Raw genomic sequence first — 24,629 nt, 5'->3', positions numbered from 1 at the left:
ATATATTCACATTTCCTTTGCTCTTCTGCCACTTTGTTCAGATTCTGGGAATAGCCTCTGTATTTTGGTGCAAATGCTTGTCAAGAGGGATGGTTTCAAATTGCTCAGGTGCAAATCACTACACTGTACACTGGAAAAGAACCCTGCCTGCACCAGTTTTTTTTGTTTGCATACCTGCCTATGTCCTTCACGAATCTGTAGTTGCTCCTTCACTGTATGTCAAAAACACATCTAAAAAGTTAATTTACCTGGCTTGAATGTAGCTCCTATAGCTAGCACATTAGCTTACCAGGAACTACTGACATTACAAAAACCAAAAAGAGGGTAGTTTTAACATAGATAAAAGCAATGGGCAAAGAACAGTAACCGATATCAATGTATATTTCACTGAACAGTAAACAATTTTCATTTTAGGCTATGGCACTCAGCAATTCATCACTGCTCTTTTCACTGCATTATAACATTAGCTTGGCAGTGGCATAAAGGCTCCATGCACACTGGCTTAAACATTGTTTCTACATGAGTTTTGTGTTATACCTGTAGCAGCAGCTCAATGTTATCCTATGTATCCATGCACATTAGGATGATTACAGGCATATTTTGAGATCAATGCTTAGAGGCAGGGGAAAAAAAAACCCTTCTAATTCACGTTTCTTATTGGAGCACACTGGCAGAAAAAACATAAAACTCTCCTAAACGCGTCTAGACTTTGTACAAAAAATGCTCTATATTTTTTAAAACCCAGTGTGCATGGAGCCTTAAACTCATTAAATATAGACTATATTTGCCTAATACAAAAGAGGTTGACTCACACTAAGAAAAATCCACAAGTAATATAAAAGTAATCAGATTTGTATGATGAATCTGAAAGCTAGCACAGCACCTGTAGTTATTAGATGGATCTTGGTACCATGCAGAGGGCAAATGAAAAGGAATTGCATCAAAAGGCTAAAGTTCATGAAATTACTGGGTGATTACATTAAGAATCAGGTAGAAGGAACCTTTAAAGGCAAGTTACACTTTGTTTCAAATATTTAATGTAATTGACTGCAAGAGGTACTTGTTATCTGCTCCCACCAGATCTGAATATTTAGTTACCATCTGCTGTCTGTTTCATTATCATTTGTCTGGTTCTATTAGAGAGGTTACATTGATTGATCAATTACTTAATCTAAATGTTTCGGTGTTTGAGATAAATATAGGACTGGAGAACAAGTCAATGATCACAGGTCAGGTCAATCCTCCCTTCCCTGCACTGATGGAAAATTTAGGAAACAAAAAAAGTGACAATTGTATTTTTGGGTAGATTGAGGTTACTTATGTAATTTTTTGTAATGCCAAACTGATAGAAGAGCTTTGTGGTACCTGCACAAAAGCTCAGTTAGGCTTCTAAGCACCTGTGTGCCCAAATTCTGGGTATGCTCTGACATATTGACCAATCTTTCTGATCAGGAACCTGGCTCAGGAGGTAGGAGGAGGCAGAGCCAGGCCTTCAATCAAGAAGAGTGGGTATGGTTCTCTTGCAAACTTCCCCTAGAATTTAGGGCTTACAAGTGCTTAGTAGCTAAGCTAGGCTGATAGAGAGACAGCATATACGGCTTAGCACTGCTTGAGGTCTATACAGCCTAGAATACATGGGCCCCCACAGGGACCCAAATATGGATTTGAAAGCTCAACCAGGGGCTTGCAGACACTACAAGATGCTTGCCCATCACTACTAGTGTTATGCCGTCCATAGACTGTTCAAATCTTGGCCGATTCAGAAAGAACCGATCAAGATATAAACCCTGTATGGGCAGGCTGAACGATCAACTTGGGGACAACCAGCCTGCCGGATTTTACATACGATTATCGCTAGTGGCTGTTATAGACGCTAGCAATAATCATTGTGTTCCCTCTTCGATGACCGCTTTTCCCGCTGGGAGAATACAACGGCTCAGCGGGAGGGATTACCTGTCACCGTCTGTGTTGATGGTGGAATCGAGCAAATTTCTTTCCTGCAATCCAGGTGTGTATGGCCTGCCTTAGGCACTTTTCAGACCAGATCAGATTCACTTAAATTAAATAGTACATTTAAGCGTGCTATAATTTTTCACTCCAATTCACATGCAAAAACAAACCAGTGACATTACTGAGCTTAGATTACACATGTTAAATTGAATCAGACCCCTAACATCAGCAGTAAGAAATGGTCATATGGTTAGTAAGTTCAAGAGTCAGTGGCCTCACACCACTACAAAATGGGTAATCCAATTGTACTTGCTACAATAGCTTAACCACAGGACAGAGAGAAAATTAAGTCACCTTTAATATAGTTGAGAGAATCCAGAATCGCAACATCATCTTTATTCAATTTCCTAAAATAACAGAAAACAATAATATATTTGAGTTCAAGCCTTTGAAAAGCTGCTAAATCTAATCCCCAAGATACAATGCTTCCCCCAAATTAGATAAATTCAATTGTTTTGTCTTGATTAGGAAATGTGAAGGCTTTTTGCAAACATCATCAGAAGATATTGGACATATATACACACACACACACACACACACACACAGTTAGGTCAATATATATTTGTACACAGGCACAATTCTCATACTTTTGGCTCTGTATGTCACCAGAATAAAATTAAAACAAAACAATCCAAATGAATTTGAGGTGCAGACTTTCAGCTTTAAAATTTAAGGGGTTGAACATAAATATCAAGAACAAATTTTAGGAACCATCCAACCAACTGCAACCATCTTTATAAACCCCCCCCCCATTTTTAGGGGCTCAAATGTAATTGGACAAATGAATATGATTATAAATAAAAATGTTCAATTTTTTATATTTTGTTACAAATCCTTTATTGGCAATGACTGCTGAAGTCTGGAACTCATGTTACGCAAGACTGGGTTTCCTCCTTTTTGATGCTTTGCCAGGCTCAAACTCCAGCTGTCTTCAGTTTTTGTTTGTGTGTCTTTCTGCCTTTAGTTTTGCCTTCGTCAAGTGAACTGCATGCTCAATTGGGTTGAGATCAGGCGATTGACTCGGCCATTGCAGAATATTCCACTTCTTTTCTTTCAAAAGCTTCTGGGTTGCTTTTGCAGTGCGTTTTGGATCATTGTCTGTACAGTGAAGCACCGTCCAATTAACTTTTAACTTTGGATGCAGCCAAAATTAACTAAAATTTGTCTGAATCTGGGCTGACAGTGCATCTCTAAACACTGCAGAATTCATGCGGCTGCTTTTGTCTTCTTTCACATCAATAAACACCAATGACCTGGTGCCAATGGAAGCCATGCATACCCATGCCATCACACTGCCTCCACCATGTTTTACAGATGATGTTGTATGCTTTGGATCGTGAGCTGTTCCAAGCCATCTCTTCTCACTTTTTCTTCCCGTCATTCTGGTACATATTAATGTTAGTTTTATCCATCCAAAGAATGCTTTTCCAGAACTGATCCGGCTTTTTTAGATGTCCAATCTAGCTTTTCTATTCTTCAGGCTTATGAATGGTCTGCACCTTGTGGTGAACCCTCTGTATTTGCTCTTGTGAAGTCTTCTTTTGATTGTAGACTGACAATGATACGCCCACCCCCTAGAGAGTGTCCTTCACTAGTCTGGATGTTGGGAATGGGTTCTTCTTTACCATAGAGAGAATCCTGCGGTTGTCCACCACTGTTGTCTTTTCCGTGGACATCCAGGCCTTTTTATGTTGCGGAGCTCACCAGTGCCCTCTTCTCTCCTCAGAGTGTACCAAACTGTTGATTTGGCCACTCCTAATTTTGCTGCCATCTCTCTGATGGATTTGTTTCGTATTTTGAAGCCTTACAATGGCCTGTTTCACTTGCATGGACAGCACCTTTGAATGCATGATGTAAGTTCACAGCAATAGATTCCAAATACCACACTTAGAATCAAATCCAGACCTTTTAACTGCTTTTTATTTATTTATTTACTGCTTTTAATTACTTGCAGTCCCTTGAAAAAGGGGAGGGGCTATTCTCAAGAGCTGCAATTCCTAAACCCTTCCTCCGATTTTGGATGTACATACCCTCAAATTAAACCTGAGAGTGTGCACTTTCAGCCCATATCCATTACAGAACGAGTACATTTTGATAAATACCTGAAAAAAAGAAAATTGTGCCTGTGTCCAAATATATATGGACCCAGCTAATTACACTTGTGCTCATATGTTTACATACCCTGGAAGAATTTGATTTCTTGGTAATTTTTCAGAGAATTTGAACGAGAACACAAAAACTTTTCTTTCACTCATGGTTAATGTTTGGCTGAAGCCATTTATTATTAATCAACTGTGTTTACTCTTTTCATAATGGCAACAAAAACTACCCAAATTACCCTGATCAAAAAAGTTTACATACCCTAGTTCTTAATACCGCATATTGCCCCCTTTAACATTGACAGCTTGAAGTCTTTTGTGGTACTTGTGGATGTGGCACTTTATCTTCTCAGATGGTAAAGCTGCCCATTCCTCTTGGCAAAAAGCCTCCAGTTCCTGTAAAGTCTTGGACTGTCTTGCATGAACTGCACGCCTGAGATCTCCCCAGAGTGGCTCAATGATATTGAGGTCAGGAGACTGAGATGGCCACTCCAGAACCTTCACTTTATTCTATTGTAGCCAATGACAAGTCGATTTGGCCTTGTGTTTTGGATCATTATCATGTTGGAATGTCCAAGTACGTCCCTATGCGCAGCTTCCCGGGTGATGAATGCAAATGTTCCTCTGGTATTTTTTGATAACATACTGTATTCATCTTAGCAACAATTTTGAACAAATTTCCTGTGCGTTTGTAGCCCACACATCCCCAAAACATCAGCGATCCACCTCCGTACTTTTCATCATCATTATTACACAGGTTTTATATAGCGCCAACAGTTTGTGCAGCTCTTAACAAAATAAAGGCAGACATTACGGTTACATTACAATTTGGTACCAGAGGAATCAGAGGGCCCTGGTCATTAAAGCTTACAATCTAAAAGGGTTAATTGATACAAAACAGTAATAGCTGTGGGGAATGAGCTGATGGAGGAAGTAAAACAGTGTTAGTTAGAAGCAGGACAGGCTTTTTTAAAGAGAAGGGTTTTCAGGGATCGTCTAAAGATGGATAGATTAGGGGACAGTTGGACAGATTGGGGTAGGGAGTTCCAAAGGATGGGAGAAGCTCTGGAGAAATCCTGTAGGTGAGCATGGGAGGAGGTGACAAGGGAGCTAGAGAGCAGGAGGTCTTGGGAGGACTGAAGAGAGCGGCTTGGTTGGTATTTTGGGACTAGATTAGTAGCTGGGTTATGGATGGCTTTGTAAATTATTGTTAGTGCTTTGAATTTTATTCATTGGGTGAGTGGAAGCCAGTGGAGGGATAGGCAGAGGGGGGTGGAAGACACTGAATGGTTGGTAAGGTGGATGAGTCTTGCAGCGGCATTCATTATGGATTGAAGGGGGAATAGTCTATGTAAAGGTAATCCAATGAGGGAGTTGCAGTAGTTGAGGCAAGAGATACCCAGGGATTGAATTAGAAGCTTGGTGGTTTTATTAGTTAAAAAGGGGCGTATTCTGGAAATGTTGCGGAGGCTAAGGCGGCATGATTTGGACAGGGATTATATGTAGGCCTGAAAGGACAGTTCAGAGTCTAAGGTTACCCCTAGCACCCTGGCATGTGGGGACGGACTGATAGATGTGCCACTGATCTTGACAGAGATGTCAGTGGAAGGGGCACGTGGGGGAGGAAATATTAAGAGCTCAATTTTAGATAGATTCAGTTTGAGGAAGTGAGTTGACATCCAGGCTTGATATATCTGTTAGTAAATCAGTGATGCATGGAGATTGATGGGGTGAGCTGAGGGGCAGAGAGAGAGATTTGGGTGTCATCAGCATATAAATGGTAGTAGAAGCCATGGGAGGCTATCAGCTGACCCAGAGAGGGCATGTAGATTGAGAATAGTAGAGGTCCAAGGGAAGAACCTTGGGGGACCACAACGGTAAGAGGAGTTGGAGAGGAGGAAGTGGAGTTGTAAGTGACACTGAAGGTGCGATGAGAGTAAGATTCAAACCAATGGAGAATGCAGCCATGGAGACCAAACAAATTGAGTTTGAGGAAGAGAGGGTGGTCAACTGTATCAAAGGCAGCAGAAAGGTCCAAGAGTAAGAGTACGGAATAATGACTGTTGGTTTTGGCTGTTAGTATGTCGTTTGTGAGTTTTAGGAGGGCAGTTTCTGTGGAGTGCTGTGGGCGAAATCCAGACTGAATTGGATCAAGAAGGTTATTCTAAATGAGGTGGTCACTCAGTTGTAGACTAAACATTCAAGGAGTTTGGAGGCAAAAGGGAGTAAAGAGATGGGTCTTCAGTTTTTTAAGATTGGTGGGGTCTAATGAGGCCTTTTTTGGTATGGGAGTGACTAGCACATGTTTTAGAGGGTTGGGGAAGATGCCAGTAGAGAGTGAGAGGTTGAAGATATGAGTTAAAGAGCGTAGGCTAGAGTCAGATGGTGACCATAGTATTTGAGAAGGAACAGGGTACAGGGGGCAGGTGGTTAGGTGGGCGTTAGAAAAAAAGTTTAGTGACTTCCTCTATAGTAGCTGGGTTAAAAGAGAGAAGTATTGATTGTGCAGGAGGACAAGGAGTATAAAGTGAGGGAGATATCTGTAGAGCGGAGATCGAGACGAATTGTATTAAATCTTATTTTTTAAGTGATTAGCAATCTTCAGGGCGGCAAGTAAGTTAGTGGGTAGAGGTAATGGAGGACGAAAGTAGAGTGGTAAAGATAGAAAAAAATAGTTGACGGGGACTGCGTGAGAGGGTGTTAATGAGTTATAAAGTAGGTCTGTTTGGCAGTGTGGAGGCAGGAATGGTATTTTTGGAGGGCAGATTTATATTGGCTGAAATCTTGCATAGAAAGAAAAACCACGCTAGACTTAAAAATATTAAAAAAACAATATACAGGCAGCAGCTCAATGTGGGATACACACAGAAATACCAAAAAATAGAAAAGAGAGCTGCGCCAATAGCAATAAGTGAACTGTCATTAGCAAAAACAAAAGTCCATATAAGTCAATCTACTAATGACACCACAGTGACTTCACACAATATGAAAGTGCCCGATCACCGTATCTTAAGGCCCCTTTCACACTGGGGCGTTCTTTTTTAGGCGTTTTCCAAGCAGCTTAGCGTTAAAAAAAGCGCCTGTGAAGCGCTTGAAAGAAGCCTCATCTGCAATCCCAATGTGAAAGCCCAAGTGCTTTAAGAGCCCTTTCACAATGTCAGTGCCCGAAAAATGCTTGTAAAGCGCCGCTTAACCACTTGCCGACCGCCGCACGACGATATACGTCGGCAGAATGGCACGGGCAGGCATATTGGCGTATATATAAGTCCCTGCCTGCCCGCGGGTGGGGGGCCCGATCGGGCCCCCCCCCCGGTGCCTGCGGCGGTCGGCATTCGTTCGGGAGAGATCAGGGATGAGGGGACGGCCATTCATTCATGGCCACCCCCTCGCGATCGCTCCCGACGAATGAAAATCCTCGGTGACATCACTTCCTCTCCTGTATTGTAAACACAGGCAGAGGAAGTGATGTAATCTCTCCTCGTGTCGGTCTTTTTCGTTCCGGCACGGAGGAGAGAGGATCGGTGAGTTGCACCTAACACTACACTAACAGTAGAACACGCCAGGCACACTTTTCACCCCCCCGATCACCCCCAATCACCCCCCCAATCACCCCTGCCCCCCCAGTCACAGTGACACCAAGTGCATTTTTTTTTTTTTTTTTTGCATTGGTGTCATTTGTGACTGTAATAACTGTTAGGGCAGTTAGGGTTAGCCCCCTTTAGCTCTAGGGTGCCCCCCTAACCCCCCCAATAAAGGTTTAACCCCGTGATCACCCCCCGTCGCCAGTGTCACTAATAAGCGATTTTTTTCTGATCGCTGTATTAGTGTCACAGGTGACGCTAGTTAGGCAGGTAAGTATTTAGGTTCGCCGCAGCTTTTTATAGCGTCAGGGACCCCCATATACTACCGCATAGCCCCCTGATTGCCCCCCAGTTAACCCTTTCACCAGTGATCACCATATAACTGTTACAGGTGACGCTGGTTGGTTAGTTATTTTTTTTTTGTTTCAGGGCACCCGCCATTTATTACCTAATAAAGGTTTAACCCCCTGATCACCCGGCGGGTGATATAAGTTTGAGGGTCAGATAAGGCCTGCGTCGCCCCAGCGTCAGGTTAGTGCCAGTACCGCTAACACCCACGCGCAAAGCATACACCTCCCTTAGTAATATAGTATCTGATCAGATCTATATTAGCGTTGCCTTCATTTTAGGTTTCCCAAAACGCATTGTTAGCGGGATCAGCCCAGATACCCGCTAGCACCTGCGTTTAGCCCCTCCGCCAAGCCCAGCCCAGCCCACCCAAGTGCAGTATCGATCGATCACTGTCACTTACAAAACACAACACACATAACTGCAGCGTTCGCAGAGTCAGGCTTGATCCCTGCGATCGCTAACAGTTTTTTTTGTAGCGTTTTGAAACAGTCGCTGACAGGCTAGGTGCTTTTTTACCTGTGAGTCTCACTAGTGTACCCCTAAATTTAGAGCCCAAAATGGCAAAGCGAAGGTACACTAGTGAAGAGGCCTACACGTTTCTGAGCATGACAGATAGTGAAGAGGACGTCACTCATCTGTCAGATTCAGGCTCAGAATACGATCCTGTAGAGGACAGCGGCTCCATGACAGATAGCTCTGACGACGGAGATGAGGCCGCTGCTAAGAACAGGTGTGCCCAATCCCGTATGTATTCTGTTGTTGAGGTGCAGGAACCGCAGGTCACTCGTATGGAGCAGAGACGTACTAGAGCCGCTCATCCTTCTGGTGAACTGGCAAGCACCAGCGGCCTAGTACACCCTGGACGTACATCCAGCACTGCAGTAACACGTGGTGACGTGGCGAGTCCCATAAGTGCAGTTCAAGCTGGCGAGGTGGCAAGCACAAGTAGTGTCCCGCTGCCACCAAGAAGAAGACAAAGACAGGCCCGTCGTACCCATAGTGCCCTTCCTGCAGAATTCGCCAATCCTATTTGGGTGCCCACATCTTCTGCAGAACCCGTACTTCCCCCATTCACTGGCCAACCTGGCATTAACGTGGAAACAGTTGATTTTAAGACACTTGACTTTTACTCACTGTTTTTCACCGAAGATCTCTATAGATCTATTGTGGACCAAACCAATTTGTACGCTGCTCAACACATCGCCACTATTCCCCAGTCCGCCCTTGCCAAACAATGGAAACCAGTTACGGTTTCCGAATTTAAAATCTTTCTGGGCCTCTCCCTCAACATGGGCATAACCAAAAAGAGTGAGTTGCGGTCATATTGGTCCACTGACCCAATTCACCATATGCGCGTGTTCTCTGCTTCCATGTCCAGGGCACGATACGAGATGATTTTGCGGTTCATGCACTTCAGCGACAATGAACTCTGTCGTCCTCGTGGAGACCCTGAATACGATCGGCTCTACAAAATTCGGCCCCTCATAAACCACTTCAACCAACGTTTTGCAGACATGTTTACTCCCCATCAAGTTGTCTGCGTTGATGAGTCCCTGATTACGTTTTCTGGTCGCTTGTCATTCAAACAATACGTCCCCAACAAGCGTTCCAGATACGGGGTCAAGATGTATAAGCTCTGTGACAGGGCCACAGGCTATACACGTAGTTTCATGGTTTATGAGGGTAGAGATAGTCACGTAGAGCCGGAGAACTGCCCTGATTACATAGGAAGCGCTGGCAAGATAGTGTGGGACATGGTGTCACCCTTATTCGGAAAGGGGTACCACTTGTACGTGGACAATTATTACACAAGCGTGCCACTGTTTAGTCACTTGTTTGATCAGCAGATTGGAGCATGTGGCACCGTGCGACCTAATCGCCGGGGCTTTCCCCAGCGGCTTGTAGAGTCCCCTCTTAGGCTGGGGGAGAGAGCCTGCTTGCGCAGTAATAATTTGCTCGCTATGAAGTGGAGGGATAATAAGAATGTTTTCGTTCTTACCTCCCTTCATGCAGACACGACGGTCCAAATTCCTACGGCGACTGGTATTGTGGAGAAACCCCTCTGTGTCCACAAATATAACCTTAACATGGGAGGGGTGGACCTCAATGACCAGTTGTTGGCGCCGTATCTAGTTGCCCGTAAGGCCAGACGCTGGTACAAAAAAGTGTCTGTTTATTTATTCCAATTGGCTATACTGAATGCTTATGTACTACACAAAGCTTCAGGACGGACTGGATCCTTCCTCAAATTCCAGGAGGATATCGTCAGAGCCCTTCTGTATCCAGACGGTGCTCCACCTCACCTTCCCCTACCAGATGCAGTAAGCCGGCTGCATGAGAGGCATTATCTTTATGTCCTCCCGAGTACCCCTACCCAACGAGCCCCCCAAAGAAAATGTCGTGTCTGCAGAAAGCGCGGATTTAGGCGTGACACCCATTATTGTTGTCCCCGCTGTCCTGACAATCCTGGTCTTTGCATTGGTGAATGTTTTGAACGCTACCATGAACTAGTTGAGTATTAGCGTAGGGTACAGCATTGCACAGGCTAGGCACACGTTCACAGGGTCTCCCAAGATGCCATCGCATTTTGAGAGACCCAAACCGCTGGAACCGTTACAACAGAAGTGTTAAAGTTACATAAAAAAGTGTTTAAAAAAAAAAAAAAAAAAGTAAAAAAAAAAAAAAACCAAAAAAAATATAAAATAAAAAACCAAAAATAGTTGTCGTTTTATTGTTCTCTCTCTCTCTCTATTGTTCTGCTCCTTTGTACTGTATTCTATTCTGCAATGTTTTATTGTTAACCATTTTTTGTTTTCAGGTACGCCATTCAGCTGTAGCGTGGATTTATTTATCTTGACAGCAACAGCGTTTGCTCCCACGATACGTAAAGCCACGACTCCAGCGCTGTCGGAGGTGATTTCACCACCACAGTTAAAAAAAGAGCATATATGCCGAAGCATGGGGGCATAAGGGGTGGAGGAGCGATCTGCTCCTACCTTTTGCGGGAGGATGCCCCCATGCTTCGGCATATATATATTTTAGGCACAGATTGTGTTAAATGTGTTATTTTTTGCGATTTTTTTTGTATTTGCTTTGCAGGTATGGTAAGTCCTACTGTTATACTGTAATGTTACTTTGTTTTATTGTTAACCATCATTTGCTTAGCAGGTACGCCATTCTGCTGCAGAGCGGATTTATTTATCTTGACAGCAACAGCGTTTGCTCCCATGATACATAAAGCCGCGACTCCAGCACTGTCGGGGGTGATTTCACCACCACAGTTAAAAAAGAGCATATATGCCGAAGCATGGGGGCATAAGGGGTGGAGGAGCGATCTGCTCCTACCTTTTGCGGGAGGATGCCCCCATGCTTCGGCATATATAAATGGTGCATGTATGCCCACCATTAGAAAGTGGGTGGATGAAGGGTGGTATCTAATGGTGAGCATACCCACCGATCAATATTTTTTTTTCGTTCAGCCCACATGCTGCATGAAAAAAAAATTACAATATATGCCCAACCAGTTCCAGCAACATACTGGTATGTTGCGGGACTTTGAGTGCTTATACCAGAATGATGCCTGCAGGTTTAGGTATCATCTTGGTATCATTCTTTTCAGCCAGCGGTCGGCTTTTATGTAAAAGCAATCCTAGCGGCTAATTAGCCTCTAGACTACTTTTACAAGCAGTGGGAGGGAATGTCCCCCCCCCCGCACCATCTTCCATGGTTTTCTCAGGCTCTCCTGTCCCAACAGGGAACCTGAGAATGCAGCCGGTGGTTCCGCCAGCTGACCATAGAGCTGATCAGAGACCAGAATGGCTCCAATCATCTCTATGGCCTAAGACACCGGAAGCTACAAACATTTCATGACTTAGATTTTGCGGGATGTAAACAGCGCCATTGGGAAATTGGGAAAGCATTTTATCACACCGATCTTGGTGTGGTCAGATGCTTTGAGGACAGAGGAGAGATCTAGGGTCTGATAGACCCTAATTTTTTTAGAGTACCTGTCACTATCTATTGCAATCATAGGGGATATTTACATTCCCTGAGATAACAATAAAAATCATAAAAAAATATATATAAATGAAAGGAACAGTTTAAAAATAAAATAAAAAAGCAAAATAAATAATAAAAAAAAAATTAATAAAAAAAAACACCCCTGTACCCCCCTGCTAAGGCGCAACGTGGAACGCAAGCGTTGGTCTGGTGGCATATGTAAACAGCAATTGCACCATGCATGTGAGGTATCACCACGAAGGTCAGATCGAGGGTACTAATTTTAGCAGTAGACCTCCTCCGTAAATCTAAAGTGGTCACCTGTAAAGGCATTTAAAGGCTTTTAAAAATGTACGTAGGTTGTCGCCGCTGCACGTTTCTGCGCAATTTTAAAGCATGTCATGTTTGGTATCCATGTACTCGGCCTAAGATCATATTTTTTATTTCATCAAACATTTGGGCAATATAGTGATTTTTAGTGCATTAAAATAAAAAAAAGTGTGTTTTTTCCCCAAAAAATGCGTTTGAAAAATCGCTGCGCAAATACCGTGTGAAAAAAAAAATGAAACACCCACCATTTTAATCGGTAGGGCTTTTGCTTTAAAAAAACACTTCATGTTTGGGGGTTCAAAGTAATTTTCTTGCAAAAAAAAATATTTTTTCATGTAAACAAAAAGTGTCAGAAAGGGCTTTTTCTTCAAGTGGTTAGAAGAGTGGGTGATGTGTGACATAAGCTTCTAAATGTTGTGCATAAAATGCCAGGACAGTTCAAAACCCCCCCAAATGACCCCATTTTAGAAAGTAGACACCCCAAGCTATTTGCTGAGAGGCATGTCGAGTCCATGGAATATTTTATATTTTGACAAAAGTTGTGGAAAAAATACATTATTTTTTTTTTTTTTTTTTTTTTGCACAAAGTTGTCATTAAATGATATATTGCTCAAACATGCCATGGTTATATGTAAAATTACACCCCAAAATACATTCTGTTGCTTCTCCTGAGTACGGGGATACCACAAGTGTGAGACCTTTTGGGAGCCTAACCGCGTACGGTACCCCAAAATCCAAGCACCACCTTCAGGATTTCTAAGGGTGTAAATTTTAGATTTCATTCCTCACTGCCTATCACAGTTTCGGAGGCCATGGAATGCCCAGATAGCACAAAATCCCCCCAAGTGACCCCATTTTGGAAAGGAGACACCCCAAGCTATTTGCCGAGAGGTATGGTTAGTATTTTGCAGACCTTCATTTTTGTCACAAAGTTTTGAAAATTGAAAAAAAAGAAAAAAAATATACATAATTTTTTTTTTTCTTCATTTTCAAAAACAAATGAGAGCTGCAAAATACTCACCATGCCTCTCGGCAAATAGCTTGGGGTGTCTACTTTCTAAAATGGGGTCATTTGTGGGGGTTTTGTGCCATCTTGGCATTTTATGGCCTTCAAAACTGTAATAGGTAGTGAGGCGTGAAATCAAAAATTTACGCCCTTAGAAAGCCTGAAGGCGGTTCTTGGCTTTCGGGGCCCCGTACGCAGCTAGGCTCCCAAAAAGTCCCACATATGTGGTATCCCCGTACTCAGGAGAAGCAGCAGAATTTATTTTGGGGTGTAATTTCACATATGCCCATGGCATGCGTGAGCAATATATCATTTAGTGACAACTTTGTGAAAAAAAAAAAAAAAAAAGTTTGTAATTTTCCCGCAACTTGCGGCAAAATATAAAATATTCCATGGACTCAACATGCCTCTCAGCAAATAGCTTGGGGTGTCTACTTTCGAAAATGGGGTCATTTGTGGGGGTTTTGTGCCATCTTGGCATTTTATGGCCTTCAAAACTGTGATAGGTAGTGAGGAGTAAAATGACATATGTATGCCCTTAGAAATCCTGAAGGCGGTGCTTGGCTTTCGGGGCCCCGTACGCGGCTAGGCTTCCAAAAAGTCGACCACATGTGGTATCCCCGTACTCAGGAGAAGCAGCAGAATGTATTTTGGGGTACAATTCCACATATAACCATGGCATGTGTGAGCAATATATCATTTAGTGACAACTTTGTGTAAAAAAAAAAAAAAAAAATTTTTTTTTGTCATTATTCAATCGCTTGCGGCAAAAAAATAAAATATTCAATGGGCTCAACATGCCTCTTATCAATTTCCTTAGGGTGTCTACTTTCCAAAATGGGGTCATTTGGGGGGGTTTTGTACTGCCCTGCCATTTTAGCACCTCAAGAAATGAGATAGGCAGTCATAAACTAAAAGCTGCGTAAATTCCAGAAAATGTACCTTAGTTTGTAGATGTGACAACTTTTGCGCAAACCAATAAATATACAATTATTGACTTTTTTTTTACCAAAGACATGTGGCTGAATGCATTTTGGCCTAAATGTATGACTAAAATTGAGTTTATTGGATTTTTCTAATAACAAAAAGTAGAAAATATCATTTTTTTTCAAAATTTGCGGTCTTTTTACGTTTATATCGCAAAAAATAAAAATCGCAGAGTCAGTCAAATACCTTTAAAAGAAAGCTCTATTTGTGGGAAGAAAAGGACGCAAATTTCGTTTGGGTACAACATTGCATGACCGCGCAATTACCAGTTAAAGCAGCGCAGTGCCAAAGTGTAAAAAGACCTCTGGTCATTTACCAGCAAAATGGTCCGGTCTGAAAGTGGTTAAACTAGCAGCACTTTACCAGCATTTTTTGAGTGCTATTGGGGAGCTTTTAACCCCTGCTAGTGGCCAAATAAAGGGTTAAAAGCATCCACAAAACGCTGCTGCCAAATGACTTTTTTTGATGCCCTGCCAGCGCAGCGCATCAGTGTGAAAGCACTCGGGCTTTTACATTGGGATTGCAGTTGCAGCTTCTTTCAGGCGCTTTTTTTTAAAGCTAAAGTGCCTAGAAAAAGCCCCAGTGTGAAAGGGATCTCAGTGTGAAAGCACTCGGGCTTTTACATTGGGATTGCAGTTGCAGCTTCTTTCATGCGCTTTACATGCGCTTTTTTTAACGCTAAAGCGCCTGAAAAACGGCCGAAAAATGCCCCAGTGTGAAAGGGGTCTAAGTCTGCTTACCAGATGGCAAGCAAACTGGGCGTTTGGCTGTAACCCAGCCACGGCCTTTAGCTTGCACAGATGACCCCTGGAACTCACAGGAACTGGACCTTTAACAGGAAAGCCACCCTAGGTGTCTCAAGATCATACTTGGATGATGTACTCAAAGTGTGCAGCTGCAATGTCCCCTAACCTGGCCGCACAGTGCAGAGCGCTGAGTCCCATTCACAGAGCCCAGACACAGGAAGTAGACGGCCTCATTGAGGTACTCGATTGAGGCCGCCTACTTCTTGTGTCTAGGCTCTGTGAATGGGGCTCAGCGCTCTGCACTGTGCGGCCAGGTTGGGGGACATTGCAGCTGCACAATTTGAGTACATCAAAGTATGGCTACGATCTTGTGAAACACTTAGGGTGGCTTTCCCGTTAAACGTCTGGTTCCTGTGAGTTCCAGGGGTCATCTGTGCAAGCTAAAGACCGTGGCTGGGTTACAGCTAAATACTCCGTTTGCTTGAAATCTTGTAATGACTTAGTCAAGAGCCTGGCTATGTTTTTTTGTATTGTCTGTCTGCCAGGGTTGTAAAGGTTGGGCCTGATTCTGTGTGTAGTGAGGGCGGTGAAGGTATCCAGGGTGGATGACAGTGAACTGTTGTAGACAGAGAAAGCCAAGTTGGGGCAGGACAAGGATGAGTTTTTGTCGTAAAGACAATCTGTAGCAGAAAAAGGAAGAGAAGGGTTAAGATGGCGAAATTTTCTACAGGTAATAGGTTTGGTAGTTGGAAGGCAAGGAGGAGGCAGACAAGGAAAGAGTGAAACTAATGAAGTGGTGATCAGAGAGAGGAAAAGGAATATTGGAGAGGTTGTGCGGAGCGCATAGGTAGGAGAATATGTGGTCAAGGCAGTTGCCAACAGAGTGAGCAGTGTGTGTCCATTGTTTTAGGTCAAAAGAGGAGGTTAGGCTCAGCAGCTTAGAATTAGCGGGAGTGTTAAGGTTAACAGGAATGATTGTTGGAATTTCAGAGAAAGGGGGAGAGAAAGTAGGGTAGCCAGACAGAGAAGTCAAGGAAGTTTGATACCGGTCCAGGGGGGGCAATAGATCACAGAAATTCTCAATGAAACTGGAGAATATAGACAAATACAGTGAGCTTCAAATGAGCAGAGGGACAGAGAAGGGGGTGGATGAAGAACCTGAAAAGTGCTTTGAGGGGATAGGAGGATTCCAACAGCACCTCCTTTGCGTCCACTAGGCCTGGGAGAGAGAGTCCACATGAGCCCACCATAGGAGAGAGCAGCAGGAGAAGGAAGGTCAGATTCTTGAACCCAGGTCTCATAATTGCAAGTAGATTCAGGGAGTTTGTGATAAATAGGTCATGGACGGTGGTGAGTTTGTTACAAACAGAGCGGGCATTCCAAAGGGCACAGGAGAAGGGGAGGCTGGTTGTAGGCTGAAGATGAATAGAAATGAGATTGTGTTATCAGAGGACGGGGGGTGCTGGGTATCTTGGCTGAAGGTAAATTATGGCGGTCCAGGATTTGGGGAAATATCTCCAGAAGTTAGGAGAAGCAGAAGGGTGAGAGAGGTGATATGGGAGTGTGACTTATGTGGGGGAACGTGTCCTGCAGGTTTTATTGGTATGTGTGGATTTATGTGTTTATAGCTGTGAAGTAAATAACCTTCTGTAAAGTTCAAAGGGGCTATATACTCATTAGTGCCCGACCACCGTAATTGTAGAATCTGCTTACCAGATGGCAAGCATAAAGGGAGGATGACTTTAACCCAGCCTAGGCCTTTAGCTTGTAGGTGACAATAGTGGTAGCAGTAAACCGGATCATGCAGATTGCTCCCTCTATCCAGCTAGGGTGTCCGTTTGAGCTCAAATGGATGCCCAAAAAGAGAGAAAACGAGCCATAGCGTAATATAGTCTAAATATCTATTTATTTAAAATGAAGTAATGCACTTACACTTAGGAAGAAATAAGTATGTATATGAAAGAAATGCCAGCCGGCACAAACACATGGAGCCTGTCCTACTCCAATCTCGTAGTGGCGCCACGAGATGCCTTCCTCCACACAAGTTTCGCCATCAGTAGACGTTGTTAATGGGGAACGGGCAGTGTAGTGACTCACCACCTTAAATACAGAGCCAAGCCTTGTTCTGAGTCACGAGTACATGGATCAAGAAACGCCATGTTGAATATGAGCAATTATCCCTTATTAGCAGGAACGGAGATATGTACATCTACAACGCCCCCCAAATATATAAAAAATTTACAGCATTAAAAACATAAAAATTACTAAAACATTTATTATAACTCACACCTTAAAAAAATAAACAAACAAATAATACCTAATTGCATTCCAACCCGGAACGGATCGACCAATCAATCTAATACAGTCAACCAATAACAGGCCAGTATAATAGACCATCATTTAAAAATATAACATTACATAACAATTTCTCCCAAAATATACATTGAGGGAATATAACATGAATCTAATGTCAATCAACCTAATTAGTAAAATATAAAGTATCGTGAATAGGTGATAAGTATATTTATTTAAAAATAAACTGAATATACATTAAATAGATGATATGAAAATAAAAAAATTAAATTATAAATAAATCCTAAAAAATTTATTTAATTATCAAATGTGAATAAGTGTATATTAAATAAATCATATGAGTGACTAAAAAGTGAAAGTGATATGGTAATGAACTGATTAAATGATCAATATTAAAGTAAAAACATGTGCTTAATCTAATAAGATAATTGATTAAATACCAATGTACGCTTATATTGGTCCCGATTAACCATCGATAGAGAATTTTATTATAACATAATGAAAAAAGAATAATGAAAAAAACAGAAAGGGGAATAAATGATTTTTGTGAAAATAAATATAAATAAGGAGAGGAAAACCCCTTACCTATGCCATATACTGGTGTCGCAGATCAAGTTTACACACAGGCTTATTACGAATTATCAATAAAAGCGTTTACATCAGTATCGATATTTAACCCATGTGGTGCATACGTTTTTACTCTATGTATCCAAGTCATTTCTAATTTGGATATCTCCCTCATTAACGAGCTCCCCCTCCAGTGGTGACTGAACCTATCAATACCTAAAAAGATAGTTTTGGAAGGATCTTTGTCATGTGCAAGTATAATAGTGTTTCGATACCGAGTGATTCTTAAACCCGATCTTGATATTAGTGATGTGTTCGTTAAGGCGAACCTGAAGAGGCCGTTTGGTCCGAACCACATATTGCAGGCCACAAAGGCACTGCAACATGTACACAACCCCCTCTGTAGCACAGGTGATAAATGGTTTTATCACATTCTGTTTAGAGGTAAATGTTGTGGTCCTTGCATTGGTAGAACCCTGTTAATTAAGCTAGGTTTTATAGTTGGTTGATTCAAAATGTTTAGGGCTATTTGATTTTTCAAAGAGGATGCCCCTTGAAAACAACATAAGTTTTCTCTGGTAGCACTTTATTAAGTACCGCATCACTCTTGACAACATGCCAATGCCTATAAACCAATTGCTTGATATTGTCATGCTACAACCAATACGCGGTCACAAAGGGGACTCCAAAAAAGAAGGCACCGTTCACTCGTGGTCCTCTTTCAGCAATTCGTCCCTATTAAAGAGGAAGTAAACCCTGATGAGTTTACTTCCTCTTTTTTTCCCTGCAAAGGCAAAGCATAATGGACTACTATGCATCGCATAGTAGCCCATTATGTGTCACTTACCTGACACAGGAGCCAGCGAAGTCGCCGCTGTCCCCTGTAGTCCGCCGCATCCATCTTGCTGGTGGCGTCTCGCAGCTCCGCCGCTGTCATTCGGCGAAGCCGCGATGACGTCACTCCCGCGCATGGGAGTCGACAAATGCGGCAGCTCCATTCTTGGAACTGCCGCGTTCAGTGCGCCTGCGCGCCGCTGTCTACGGCGCATGCGCCGTAGACAGCGGTGCCCGTTTTCGGGCAAATATCTCCTAAACCATATAGGTTTAGGAGATATTGCTTGGACCTACAGGTAAGCCTTAATCTAGGCTTACCTGTAGGTCAAAGTGGTTTGTAAGGGTTTACAACCACTTTAACATCTTTGATAGTTTCTAAAGTCCTACACAGGGACTCCCTCGAGTATCCGTTTTCCAAAAATCTGCCAGCAAGGACCTCAGCCTGCATCAGAAAATCAGTCTGGTTAGAACAGTTCCTTTTAAGTTGTAAATATTGGCTCTTTGGAACTGATTCCAACCAAGGACGGTGATGACAACTGTCCACAGGTATGAATGAATTTCTGTCCGTATCTTTGAAGAAAGTGGACGTGACCAGCTTATCCCCCCTAATGGAAATTTTTAGGTCCAAAAAATTCATTTCAGTTTGGCTTGTCTCATGACTAAACAGCATGCCTCTTTGGTTCACATTGAGGGAAGACATAAAATCCTGTAAAGCAAGATGTTCACCATCCCATAGGAGGAGGATGTCATCTTTGTACCTTGCCACAAAACCATATTGTGGGCATAGAGGACATCCCTCCTCTCATTTTGCCATAAAATGTTCACCAGGCTGCGGGCGTATTTAGCCCCCAAAGCCACTCCCATATCCTGTCTGTTTTTTGCTTTCTATACTCATTATTCAATGTGAATGCGACTACTGACTGTGATACAGCAAATATATTTTTTCTGATAAGGGTACCATACTTTAATTTTGCCCCTAGAGGTTGAAGTATTACAGCCTCATACTCAAATCTATATTGAGGTATATGCTTTATATTGAGACGGCAGTTGAGATATCCATTATAGGTGATCGCTATATAAAACACTCCTTTGTTTTTCTTTGTTTTCTGTCCTCTTTTCGCTCTGTAGCCACCTTTTGGTATATATTTCAAATTTGAAATCCTGGCCTTGGTTATTCTGGTGTAATGACGCCCATCCAGGAAGAGCCCTGTGTATACAGTAGCATATACCCGGATCAGGTGAATATGAACGCATGACCAATTTTGATAGAACTGTAAAATAGAATGTATTTATTGATTTATTGTGTTGTAAAACTTTTGGGATAGATATATATATATATATATATCTATGTGTGTTGTGAGATGTGTTCTTCTAGTCCATGTAGCGAGACCTGTTCTATACCCCTCAAAGTGTGTCCTGAAGAAGCCATCCAGCAAAATGCGTTGACACAGGGGCTAACACATTTCCAATGCCATACTGTTGAAACATAATTTCTTTCTCTGGTTATATGTAACGTTAGTCTCTTCTGGCTATATGTTAAATAAACTCCAATTTTTTAAGAGAATATATTGTTGTTCCAATCTGCTTCCAAAGTCTGACCTAGAGGGTTTCCTTTCTCTTTTCCAGCTCCTGTCAATCACAACTAGTGAGGAGGGAGCGGAGGGCAGCTACGCTTTGTGTGTTTTATGAAAAACACAGAGCCAGCTCTGGAGGGAGCACACATAAGAGCCGGCGGGGAGCCAAGAAGAGGAGGATCAGGGCTACTCTGTGCAAAACCATTGCACAGAACCTGCTACTGTAAATGTTTGTTACTTGTTACAAAATAAAAAGTAAGTGTTTAGAATCACTTTAAAATCGGGAGTTCCAGCATTTGTTTATTAAAAATCAGCAGCTACACTTTTTGTAGCTGCTGACTTAACAGCCACTCACCTGTGCCACGGTCCAGCTGTGTACTCCCCGCAGCCATGTTCTCCCCGTGTCCTCCCTCTGTAGCACCGGAATCTCTACTATGGGCACCTGGCTATGACAGCTTGCGGCTTCACAGCCAAGTGCCCACTGTGCAACTTGGGTACAACCAGCCTGTGGGATTTTAAATGCGATTGCTGCTAGTGGCTATTATAGCCACTTGCAATAATCATTGCTTTCTCCCAGCTGGGATGGCTCCTCCCTCCAGAAGAACACAATGGCTCTGCGGGAGAGATTACTCCATCAACATTGACTGTACTGATGGGGGAAATGGAGAATTTTCTATCCTGCAACCCGTGGTTGCAGGAAAGAAAATCTCTATCTAGGGCCGGCTTAAGCCTGCACTGAGGATGGAGCATCTAGTAAAGACACTCTGGCCTTAGTGTTGTCACCCACCATGCCCCCATGCAACAAAATCAAAATACCCATTTCTAACAGGTACATTCATTTTTCACAGCCACTGACATTTGTGGTGTAAAGCCATAAAGGGAATTCTAAAAAGAGTATCTATAACATTTAATAAATTGCAGGGAATGGAATTTGACAGATAAAATTGACTGGCTTCTGTGAGTAATGCCCCACATTTTCTCCAATTTTCATGATAGAAAGTTTTGTTGTCAATTCCAGAATCAATTTAATGTAAAAGGCACCAACATCCCCAATTTGTACCGTATATACTCGAGTATAGGCCGACCCGAGTATAAGCCGAGGCCCCCAATTTACCCCCAAAAAACTGGAAAACTTATTGACTCGTGTATAAGCCGAGGGTGAGACATGGCTGTCCATCCCTGTGTGTCCGTCCATCCCTGTGTGTGTGTCCGTCCATCCATCCCTGTGTGTGTGTCCATCCATCCATCCATCCCTGTGTGTGTATCCATCCATCCATCCATCCCTGTGTGTGTGTGTGTGTGTGTGTATCCATCCATCCATCCATCCCTGTGTGTGTGTGTGTGTGTGTGTGTGTATCCATCCATCCATCCATCCCTGTGTGTGTGTGTGTGTGTGTGTATCCATCCATCCATCCATCCATCCCTGTGTGTGTGTGTGTGTGTGTGTGTGTGTGTATCCATCCATCCATCCATCCATCCCTGTGTGTGTGTGTGTATCCATCCATCCATCCATCCATCCATCCCTGTGTGTGTGTGTGTGTGTGTGTGTGTGTGTGTGTGTGTGTGTGTATCCATCCATCCATCCATCCATCCATCCCTGTGTGTGTGTGTATCCATCCATCCATCCATCCATGTGTGTGTGTGTGTGTGTGTGTGTGTGTGTGTCCGTGCAGCCTTGTGTGTGTGTCCAGCCTACCTGTGTCCCAAGCCTCCGTCCCGAGCCGCCGTCGTCCCGAGCCTCCTCCGTCCCGTGCCGTGCCTCCTCCGTCCCGTGCCGTGCCTCCTCCGTCCCGTGTCTCCTCCGTCCCGTGCCGTGCCTCCTCCGTCCCGTGCCGATGGATCGCCGCTCTTCTCGGCGGCCATTCTACAATTCAAAATTCCGCCTCCGCCTGTGATAGGCGGAACACTCAATTTCCCAGCAGCCTGTGTTCCGCCTATCACAGACATCCTCTCATACTCGTCCGTAGTATGAGAATGAGCGGATGTCCGTGATAGGCGGAACACTGACTGCTGGGAAATTCAGTGTTCCGCCTATCACAGGCGGAGGCGGAGAAGGAGGCGCGGCTTTTGAAAATTAATGTCCGCCGTCTGTCTGCTCGATACGCTGATCGAGCAGTCAGACAGCGGCGACTCGAGTATAAGCCGAGGGGGCACTTTCAGCCTCAAAAAAGAGGCTGAAAATCTCGGCTTATACTCGAGTATATACGGTACATAGAAAGCAGTTTTAGACAGATATGGGACTTTATAGGTGCATTACAACATAAATATAACGCAATATGTATATAAAAAATATAATTTTATTTAAAGATAAATTTAAAACCATTGCATATAGTACATGCGCATCCGATTACAAAAGGAGGACATGCTTGTACGTTAAGTCGCTTTTTGTACACTCGATTGCTACATGTTTTGCCATTAGGCTTCCTCAGGAAAAGCGTGGAATCTCATCTACTAAACAAAACACATACATCAATAAAGTACATTTCACATAAAGGTTTACAGTGCCTCATAAAACACATAGTCATATATACAAACAGATGCACCCCTATAAATGGCAGAGATCCTCGTATGATTGATTCACAACCTGGTCCCAATCCTCATCACTCAGGAGGTAGGAACCATCATACGGGGATATCTGCCATTTATGGGGATGCATCTATTTGTATATATATGGTATGTGTTTTATGAGGCACTGTGAAGCTTTATGTAAAAATGGATTTAAATGTATATTTAAATAAAAATTAGATTTTTATATACATTTTGCATTATATTAATGTTGTAATGCACCTATAAAGTCCCATATCTCTCTAAAACTGCTTTCTATTTTCCAATTTTCATTAGTCACCCATTAAGAAAAAAATAATAATAAAAAAATGTTTGCTAAGTAACCTTTCCACTTCCGCTCTTAAAGCTCCCCGTAAATCCTTCTCCTTCCTGGAATCTGCAAAAGTAAAAAAATTCCCATTACTGACTTAGGCGATACAAGGGTAAAACTTCATCAACATTAAGTATCAAAGACACATTGGCAAGAGATAATATAAGTATACACACACATATAAAACATGTTTTTAAATACAATCTATGAGGACAGAAACATGCTGGTTGCCTAGCTGTTATGCTGATCATGTTGCTTTAATACTGTAGATCAGAAAAATCAATTCATATACTTGCTCCTGGTTGCTAACTTAAAGTATTCAAGCAAGATGGTCAATACGACAGCTACCGTAGTATTTTCATAAGCATTTTTCTCCCATGACACGGTTCTTTTAGTACAGAGGATTTATTTATCAAAAGAAAATTGGGAAGATAATTACTGTAATTTTTAGTATGTTGCCTTGAAAATAATATAAAAAACAAGACCCGTTTCTATGGGCAACACTTATTCACAATCACTTATTAGGGCTTTTTATGCTGATTTACATGGGACAAAGTTGTGGGGGAAAGTTTACAACCACTTTAACCACTTGCTTACTGGGCACTTAAACACCCTTCCTGCCCAGACCAATTTTCAGCTTCGGTGCTCTCACACTTTGAATGACAATTACTCAGTCATGCAACACTGTACCCAAATGAATTTTTTGTCCTTTTTTTCCCACAAATAGAGCTTTCTTTTGGTGGTATTTGATCACCTCTGGGGTTTTTATTTTTTGCGCTATAAATGAAAAAAGACCGAAAATTTTGAAAAAAAACGCATATTTCTTTGTTTCTGTGACAGAATTATGCAAATTATTAATTTTTCTTCATAAATTTTGCCCACAATTTATACTGCTACATATCTTTGGTAAAAATAACCCAAATTAGTGGATATTATTTGGTCTTTGTGAAAGTTAGAGAGTCTACAAGCTGTGGTGCGAATCGCACAAAATTGATCACATCTGATGTACTGGTGGACTATCTCGCTTCTTGTGACCCGAACAAGTCAGGAAAGTACAAATACCCCCCAAATGACCCCTTTTTGGAAAGTAGGTATTTAGTAAGAGGCATAGTGAGCTTTTTGATGTTGTTATTTTTTTCCCACAATTCTTTGCAAAATTAAGATTTTTCATTTTTTTTTTCTCCACAAAATTGTCATTGTAATAGGTTATTTCTCTCACATGGCATGTGTATACCACAAATGACACCCCCCAAAAAATTCTGCTACTCCTCCTGAGTATTACAATACCCATTGGACACGCCGATCGCGCTGTAAACGGCCGCTGTGATTGGCCGTTTACAGCGATCTGTGTTTGCCT

General features: G+C 42.5%; 1 protein-coding gene across 2 annotated transcripts in view; it reads right to left on the bottom strand.

Annotated features, from left to right (window-relative positions):
* KTI12 (KTI12 chromatin associated homolog) overlaps positions 1-24,629 on the bottom strand; it is a 99,289-nt gene that overhangs the window by 43,530 nt on the left and 31,130 nt on the right. For both annotated transcript variants that reach the window (XM_077472421.1, XM_077472422.1), the window contains 2 exons: positions 23,287-23,338; positions 2,305-2,357 (listed from right to left, as the gene is read on the bottom strand). In XM_077472421.1, the coding sequence (XP_077328547.1) occupies positions 2,305-2,357; positions 23,287-23,338 (105 nt within the window). The remainder of the gene's footprint in view (positions 1-2,304; positions 2,358-23,286; positions 23,339-24,629) is intronic.

This window comes from Lithobates pipiens, unplaced genomic scaffold (genome assembly GCF_037356315.1).
Source record: "Lithobates pipiens isolate NorthernLeopardFrog02 unplaced genomic scaffold, aLitPip1_a1.2 Scaffold_8, whole genome shotgun sequence".
Taxonomy (NCBI): domain Eukaryota; kingdom Metazoa; phylum Chordata; class Amphibia; order Anura; family Ranidae; genus Lithobates; species Lithobates pipiens.
The sequence above is the reverse complement of the archived record's forward strand: the minus strand, read 5'-3'. Positions and strand labels throughout refer to the sequence as shown.